The following is an 8658-nucleotide window of genomic DNA, read 5'->3' on the forward strand; positions in this document are numbered from 1 at the left end:
AGCAGTACCATCACTCTAGATGTCAGCAAGTAATTTAGTAGTTTCCTTTCATTAAGGGCTGTCAAAGCTATAATATTATCTATGCAATTAAAAAGCTGCTGTAAATACCCTTCAGGGTGAAGGTTTAGATTTTTTCTTTTAAATAAACTATTTCTGTTAAGTAAGTTGTGAATGTCAGTTTTATGGATACACTGAATCTGAGGGATTGGCGTTTTTAAAGCACTTTGCTGCCTTGTGTTGCTCTTGGCGTGTATTGGGTCTGGCTGGGGTGGAGTTAACTTTCCCCGTAGGAGCCCGTGTGGTGCTGTGCTCCGTGTTTGTAGCGCGGAGGTGTTAATACCACAGCGATGTTTCGGCTGCTGCAGAGGAGTGCTCCACAGCATCCAGGCTGTCTCGCCAGCACCACCGCAAAGGCCAGGAGGTTGGGGGTGGGCAAGAGGTTGGGAGGGGACACAGCCAGGACAGCTGACCCTAACTGACCCCAGAGATACTCTATACCATGTGATGTTGTGCTCAGCAATAAAAGCTGAAGGAAAGGAGGAGGGGGCACTATGTTTGTTATTAAGGCATTTGTCTTCCGAAGCAACCACTACACGTACTGAGGTGGCTGGATGTCACCTGCTGATGGGACATAAATCTTTTCTTTTTTTATGCTTTGCTTTCACACACAACCTCTGCTTTTTTTTCCATTAAACTGCCTTAATCTCCATCCACGAGTTTTTCATGTAATTTTCTTCCCCTGTCCTCCTGAAGATGGGGAGTGAGTGGCTTGGTGGGCACCTGGCACCCCCCATGGTCAACCTGCCACACCAAATTAAACCTGCTTTGTTATAAAGGCTTAAATTGTCTAGTTTATTGTTTCACTAAGGTCTTAAAGGGAACTCTATCTTTTGATGTTGCAGTTACATCCTAGGCAAAGATTTTAGCAAAATATATGGGATTAAGGGGAATTGTATCAAAGGTTCTTTCTAACTTTTTCAGATTTTTTTTTTTTTGTCAGCTGTTTAACACTATAAACAAAGTTGCTGTGAATTTAACTGCAGCAGTTCTTGAATTGTGTTGTATAGAAGATAAACATGGCATCCTTCAGGGGGGGGAAAAGTAACCTGGTGTGTGTAGGAAGACTGTACTATAAACAGATACTTCTAATCGCCAGTGTGATTTGTTATACAGGAGGGTAAGATGCTCAGAAAATCAGTGCTGTTTCTCAGAGATGACAGTGGATAGTTTTTGAAAAGTCACTTCTCGCTCATGTAGCTTCCAATCCACCTGCCCGAGAAGGCTCAAAAATTCAGCAAAGCCACAGTAGTGAAAGAAAGATTGTTCCCGGGGAACTGGTGGGGGGTGAGGGAGGGATGCACGCTGCTGTGTGCCTAAAAAAAAAAAAAAGCATTAGTCCTTTTTTTGACTACTTCTGAATTGCATTTTTTAGTGTGTCTCGGTGATTTTTTTATATTCCTCTTATGAACTTTTTTTTCACCAGGCCTATTTTCTAATTTATTATAATTTTGGTAAGAGTGCTATTGCACAGATGTTTTTGATGACTTTTTTTGATTACCTGCATTCATGAGCTGTACAGCTTTATTTCAAACATTTTCTAAATACTTTTCACTGTATAAATTACATCATTTCACAGATACCTTTTGCAAAAACCAGACACAGCGTACCAAATCCTGACATTCCTGTGCGGCTGCTTCCTTGGCTGTCAGAGGGCGCTGGGGATGGTGGAGTGAGGGTGAAGGCAGCAGGAGCAGGTACTGAGCTGGCAAACCCCCTGCCGCCTGTTCGCTAGCAACAACCGCACATAGGTGAACTGGTTAGGCAGTCCCTACTGAGGTATGTTTAAATACAAACTAAACCAGAAGGGTGATGTGAGGCTGAGAAGGGCACACAGGCGACACGGGAGCGACATGACTCAGGGAGCTTCCACTGGGCTTTTTCTGTGAGCCCTTGAGGGTGTTTTGGGTGGCTTTGCTCGCTGTGTGGTGGGACCACCTCCTTTGGATCATGAGGTGCTGAGTCCAGCTTAGCAGATCACAGAATCATGGAATCTTCAGAGTTGGAAGGGACTTCTAGAGATCATCTAGTCCAACTCCAGATGGTGGGCTTTGAGCTGCATGGGAGGAGATCTCCGTCCTCTCCCTAGCAGCCTGGCTGAGGAGGGGAGGAGAAGGCCTCCTGCTCTCCTGGAAGCACCTGGTCTTCAAAGGCAACAGCAGCTCTGGCTACACATGCGAGGGTACCCTGCCGGAAATGAAGTTCAAAGGGAGTAAACGGACAAAGCTAACCATTTTTGCTGGAATATGGATTATAGTACAGGTGAGTGGGATCTGATAGATGTGGAAGAATAAGAGCTGGAGGTTGAGTGCCAGAAGACAGCCTACCCTGAGGCATTGGCTAGCAGCACTGAAAAGGAGAGGGACTGGGGAGCTGCTGGAGCAGCCCAGCGAGAAGGAGGGACATATGCCACTGACAGCTCTGTTCTCATCCCAAACCCACAGCAGAATGTTGCCCTGTCCCGCTTTTTGCCATTTCCCTGTGCCTTTATGTTACACTGTGAGACCCTTCGTGTTTTCCTGGCAGCATCAGATTGGTGGCATCCTTGCTGGCCAAGCGCTTCTGAGCTGGACACAGATTTCTTTCTTCTCTCTGAATGGTCACAGATGACTGCCACCTCCAGCGAGTTCACTGGGAAGCTTCCTCTGAGACAGGCAAACTGCCAAAAGAGCCTGAATTGGACAATTTAATGGAAGAAATAGATGCTGGCAGCAGTTTGCAGAGGAGCGCGGGGGGCTGGCCATGCTGCTTGTCCAGCTGTGTTCAACTCTTGAGCAGTGGTGAGGAGAAAGCAGCCTAAGCGGTACACTGGGGGAGTCACAAGCATCTTCTGGAAGTGTTGTTTACACCAGTGAGTGACTGGCTTATACTCTAAGCTTTTCAGATAACGGTCTTTTAATTGATAGTTAAATAAAGTCTTTTCTGTACAAAACCTGCTCTGACTAAAGTTAGTTGACACCACCCAAGCAGATCTGTCCCCAGCAGAGGGGCAGCACCTTACATGTGCACACCAGGGGGGACACGCATCGTTCTGTGCTGCATAGGATTTGTGGCTCTTGGACTCCTGATACTGATTTTAGATTTCCTACTGTGTTTTTTGGGGGGAAGGGACAGGGAACACACATGCTGCCACTTCCTCAGTGCCTGGGTCCAGCATACAGCTGCCTGTTGCTTTGGATACAGGACTTGCTGAGCTGGGACATCCCTTCCCATCCTCTCTCCCATATAATCACCTCTTTGTAACTACCCCTCTATTTCTACAAAACCTAGAAAGCACAGTTTCACATCAAACTTTTTATTCCCTTGGCCAACAGGAAACCCCTGCCAAGGGGAAACTGAAGTATTTCTCTGTCTCTCTGAGGGAGAAAAGGTCTTTGGAAAAATACTGTAAGTCCAGTAAGCCCACTTGTTACTCACAGTTCATCTGTTACCTCCCTATTCTATGCTAGTTAGTAAGTGTCATGCTGGGAAATAGGCTGAAACTTGCCTGCTGGACCTTTAAAACCGAGCTTAAATTTGAACTGTGTCCTGGAAGAGAGCAGAGCTGCCACACACGCCGCTGGCTTATAAATAGCACAGAATTTACATGAGCTGGGCTGCTGGTAGAGAAAAAAGATGCTGACGACTGGAGAGATTGATTTGTCTTTCTCACTGATGTGCTCATCTTGGAGTAGCGCTCGGCAGAGCACGACTGCGTGGAAAAGCAGCACGTCAGAGCAGAAATAATGTCATGCAGCCCAATGGCTGCAGAAGATCCCGGTTCGGAGCTCCCCTGGGGGTATAAAGCTGGCTGAAGGAGCAAAAGTAGCGGTGAGCCGGACGGGAGAGAAGCACTGCTGCGGGAGGCAGGAGCATCCACTCACTCCTGCTGCTTGTGCCCGAGCTGAGCGAGGGGAGGACGAGGGGAGGACGGCTCTCCCGGCACACGGCGTGAGCTCTGCTCTCTCGCAAATGAGCTGTTTCCAAACTGGAGGAGCAGAGCAGTGTTTCAGAGATGTTGTCCTGTTTTGTCTGGCTCTCCCTCCCCGACTTGGTTAACTCCTTGGCGACCCCAGGAAAGTTGCCCCTCAATGGGAGCCTGGAGGAGCCTTTTGTAATCCCAAACATCTCGGGTTTCTTTTCTTGGGATAACGACAGCCTGGCCGACTGGCAGAGCTTTGTGGGCAGGAGCCGGTACGGAGCGGAGTCACAGAGCATCACAGTGAAAGCCCTCCTCGTCGCGGCGTACTCCTTCATCATCGTCTTCTCCCTCTTCGGCAACGTCCTGGTCTGTCACGTTGTCATCAAGACCAAGCGCATGCACTCCGCCACCAGCTTGTTCATTGTGAACCTGGCCGTAGCTGATATCATGATCACCCTCCTCAACACACCTTTTACGCTGGTAAGATTGGGGCAGAGATGCCATAAAGGCATTGGTGGCCTTTTCTTCTTTACGCCGCTGTAGGCAGTGCATGAATGTCTTGCAGATACCTGTCCTGTCCAAATTACAGTGATTGGAGTTATCTTTGGAAAACTCCACGTGTCTGTTTCTTCTCTAATTCCTGTTATCTAGTTGAAGACCTGAAATTATCCATTTGTTAAAAGTGGCCCTGACAGCACTTGAACAATAATAACCTCAGAGTGATTACTGAGCATTTTGTAGTATGTGGTGTTTGGGTTTTTTTTTCCCTTCTCTGAAGTATTTCCAAGGTGATACTACAAACCTCTTGAAAAAAGATTAATGTTCGCTATCATTTTACAAGCTGTGTTGAAAAGCTGTAGTTTGCTTTGAAGTAAGATAAGGTGCACAGGACAACCCTTTCCTCTAAGGACAGCTTAAAAGGGAAAAATAACTGTATTGACTCAATAGTTAGACTACAGAAGGACACACTGAATAAAACAGAACAAACATCTTTGGTACCGCTCTGCTGTGTTCTCCTGGAGGATATTGCCTGGCCACTGAGCAGCACTAGTGTGCTTCTTCAGGGTTCGGCAGCCAGAAAGTTATACAATTATACAAAGAACCTGCTATTTTAAAAATATCTTTTACATAGAATTATGCTCCAGAGGTCTCTCAGATATCTATAAGAGGTCTCTCAGATATCTATAAGCGTGTGGAGGTGTGTGGGGGTGCACAAAACTAATGGTATTCTGGTTTTAGGCTCGTTTTGTGAACAGTACCTGGATATTCGGGAAGGGGATGTGCCATGTCAGCAGGTTTGCGCAGTACTGCTCCCTCCACGTCTCTGCCTTGACCCTCACAGCCATTGCGGTGGACAGGCACCAGGTGAGAGCTCCCTGAAGCAGGCAGCCGAAAAGCTTGGGAGGGCATAATTAACATGAGAAAGGATGATCCCGTGTCCTTTTCCTCTCAGGTTAATGTCAGAGGGTGAGGGGCTGACAGGGTTGGGGAGCAGTTCTTGCTGTCAGGTGGGAAGAATAGTTTCAAGCCTGCAGCAAGGTGGGAGATGGGAGACGTCCATCGCCTTGCGATTGCTTCCTGCTGGGGAACAGGAGCTTTTCTGTGGTGGGTAATCCAGTAGCTCTCAAACGAGGAGAAAGTCCAAGACCCTGATAGGAACTCATGTGGGTAATCCTCCGCTGGGGTGGTTTGTCTGGCCCATGGAGGAACAGTGTCCTGGATGCAGGGACATCCTGGTTAGCTTCCACAGCTCTGTCTCCCTTTGCTCTGGGATGTCTCACCCCTCGTTACCCCGAATGCTGGAGAGCTGACTGTACCACACTGGTGTTTGTCACAAGCAGAGCTGTGGCATGCTGTTGATAGTGGGCTCAAAACTGGGGACAGTCAGGTGTTATTAGTTTGGAGTGACCCAACAACCACACGGAACAGACCAGTAGAGTTGACGTTTTCTGCTAGAAAGCTTCTAAGCTTCCAGAAAATGCAGTGGCTGCCAGGAGCGTCCCCAGGGAGGTCTGGTTAAATCACAAACCGTGGCTCTGGGTCACCGATACTGAGGACTCTGAGACTATTTCCTCCTCTTTTTTTTTTTTTTTTTTCACTATTAAGTGAATTGAATCTGGAAATGAACATGTGTGCAAGACCCACTGGTACCCAGTTCTCCCCACCTAGATGCAAATACTGAAACAAGAGGGTAGGACTGGGATCTGCCTTTACCTGTTTCCATGGAGGAAAAATTCAGGCTTTCATGTATATCTTACAGTCACTGGGAGCTGGGAAAAGGCAGTACTGATGCATGCTGAATTTCCACATTAAGTAATAGACTTAAGGCTGGAAGATTATATGAAAAAATGATATAATTATTTCCTGAAATGGCGTAAGCCTGAATATTGGTTTATTTTGCACAGGTTATAATGCACCCTCTGAAACCTCGCATATCTACTGCAAAAGGTGTTATCTACATCTTTGTAATCTGGATCATGGCAACTTGTTTTTCCCTGCCACATGCTATCTACCAAAAACTCTTTACTTTTGAATACAGGTAAGGATGTGCTTTGCTTTCCCCCACAGCCTCCCCGGAGGCCAAACTCTCAGTGGTCATACTTTGGCATCTTCTACTGAAAGCTTATGTTGAGGTCAGCCAAATATGGATCTAGTTTATAATTTTAATCAGATTGCTTTTGCAATGGCTGATATCCTGTCTTTGTTTCTATTTTTAACTATTTTATTTTTATTCTGTCACACTCCTCACATGAAATACACTAAGAAGTTAGAGGAGCAGGCCTGGACCCTCTATCTCTATCTCTATCTCTATCTCTATCTCTATCTCTATCTCTATCTCTATCTCTATCTCTATCTCTATCTCTATATCTCTCTCTCATGTCTACCTCTACCTCTATCTCTCTCTCATGTCTGCCTCTACCTCTACCTCTCTCTCTATCTCTATCATCTCTATCATCTCTATCTCCTCTATCTCTATCTCTATCTCTATCTCTATCTCTATCTCTATCTCTATCTTTATCTCTCTCTCTCTCTCCCTACTGGCATTTTACATGATGTACCAGTCTGACCTGTTTGGGCAGAACAGAAATGGGGAAAAACCTAAAGCTTAACTGGTTTTAATCTACTCTTTAGCCCTGGTGAAGCGAAAAAAATCTGCCTCAGCTGCTTGTTCCATAAAATGCTGTCATGAGCCTTGATATTTGGAAAGTGCTTTAATGAGAGAAAGGTCCTTAATATGTGCAGAGACTGTGTTTCTGTTTGCCAAAGGACAGAGAATAAAGACCTGCTTCTGTGCAGCTGGAAATTTTGTAATTGATGAAATTCATAAAATTACCATAAGGTCACGAATGCCTGAGAGAAATTATCACCACATTGCTCACAGGCTGCTCCGTGGCTCCGATCCTTGGACAGCAGAGCTCTGCTGAACTGCGACACATGTGCATAAAGGTGAGGGTCTGCCTCCAGGCTTTATGGCAGGAGCCCTCTCCCTCCCACCCCCTTGTTCCTGGCGTACTTCTCCCGTGGTACTCAGTCTCACCCTCTGTCCGGTATCTCCACTTGCAGTGAGGAAGTTACCCGATGCCTGTGTCTGCCGGATTTCCCCGAGCCTGCTGACCTCTTTTGGAAGTACCTTGACTTAACAACCTTCATTTTGCTCTATGTCCTGCCCCTTCTGATCATCTCTGCTGCCTACATGACCGTGGCCAAAAAACTCTGGCTGCGCAATGTCATCGGGGATGTCACCACCGAGCAGTACTTTGCCCTTCGTAAAAAGAATAAGAAGACCATAAAGATGCTGATGCTTGTTGTCATCCTCTTCGCAGTCTGCTGGTTTCCCTTGAATTGCTATGTCATCCTCCTGTCCAGCCAGACCATACACACCAACAATGCCCTGTACTTTGCCTTTCACTGGTTTGCGATGAGCAGCACCTGCTACAACCCCTTCATCTACTGCTGGCTCAATGACAGCTTCCGATCAGAACTGAAGGCTTTGCTCAACATGTGCAGAAAACCTCCTGGACCTGCAGAACAGAGGCTTCCCTCCACGGTCCCATCCTACCGACTGGCTTGGCCAGAAAATGGCAACTTCAAGAGGCTGCAGGTCTCCCATGTCCTTCCATCAGCCTCCAACATCCAGTCGGGAAAGACAGACATCTCTGCAGTTGAGCCGATAGTAGCTGTGAGCTAAATGGTGGCCCTGGGAAACCTGTAAGGACCGCACGTAGATTTGGCTACAGCTAAAATGGTGGGAAGGTGTGGAGGCCCGGCCTGCTTAGGGACTGTGCAACCACAAGTGATAAAACCAAGAAGGAGGTTCTGCAGGAGGTAGCATAAAAGAACTGGATGTTTGACGTAGGCTGATGATGATGGTATGGAACCCCTTAAGGGGAGAAAGCAAACTTTTCCTAGGAAGGAACTCTCTTTGTCAAGTTGACTTTGGATCAGCTTGCAGGACAAGATTGTCTGCATGTATGTCACTGTTATCTGCATGACTAAACCTTTTACCACTGGGGCTGTGCGTGTGTTTTGCTGGTATTTACACACTAAAGCAACAACCTAATCACATCAGACATCCCTCCCCCTTTTCTAAGTCTCTTAGTAGCAGCGTGGAAACGGTCGAGACGCAGACCTTTAGGTTGCTGGCTTAGGTCCAGTGCAGCTGGGTAGGAAGGCATCCCTTCTGAACGGGGGCCTGACAG

The 8658-nt window shown here is 46.9% G+C and overlaps 1 protein-coding gene across 1 annotated transcript; it reads left to right on the forward strand.

Annotated features, from left to right (window-relative positions):
* The first annotated feature begins 4048 nt into the window (after positions 1-4048).
* On the forward strand, positions 4049-8162 carry GPR83 (G protein-coupled receptor 83). Its single transcript, XM_009881171.1, has 4 exons — positions 4049-4438; positions 5198-5323; positions 6364-6497; positions 7523-8162. Exons 1-4 carry the CDS (start codon positions 4052-4054, stop codon positions 8145-8147), a joined length of 1272 nt encoding a protein of 423 aa, XP_009879473.1. The 5' UTR covers positions 4049-4051; the 3' UTR covers positions 8148-8162.
* Positions 8163-8658: the final 496 nt, after the last annotated feature.

Source organism: Charadrius vociferus, unplaced genomic scaffold (assembly GCF_000708025.1).
Source record: "Charadrius vociferus isolate BGI_N301 unplaced genomic scaffold, ASM70802v2 scaffold1, whole genome shotgun sequence".
Taxonomy (NCBI): domain Eukaryota; kingdom Metazoa; phylum Chordata; class Aves; order Charadriiformes; family Charadriidae; genus Charadrius; species Charadrius vociferus.

What these genes read in the sequence shown, in the direction of transcription:
- GPR83 (XM_009881171.1), top strand. Translation starts at nt 4,052, where the DNA reads ATGTTGTCCTGTTTTGTCTGGCTCTCCCTCCCCGACTTGGTTAACTCC. An exon ending in TCAACACACCTTTTACGCTG is followed by an intron (nt 4,439 to 5,197) that starts GTAAGATTGGGG and finishes TTCTGGTTTTAG; the next exon opens with GCTCGTTTTGTGAACAGTAC. An exon ending in TTGCGGTGGACAGGCACCAG is followed by an intron (nt 5,324 to 6,363) that starts GTGAGAGCTCCC and finishes TATTTTGCACAG; the next exon opens with GTTATAATGCACCCTCTGAA.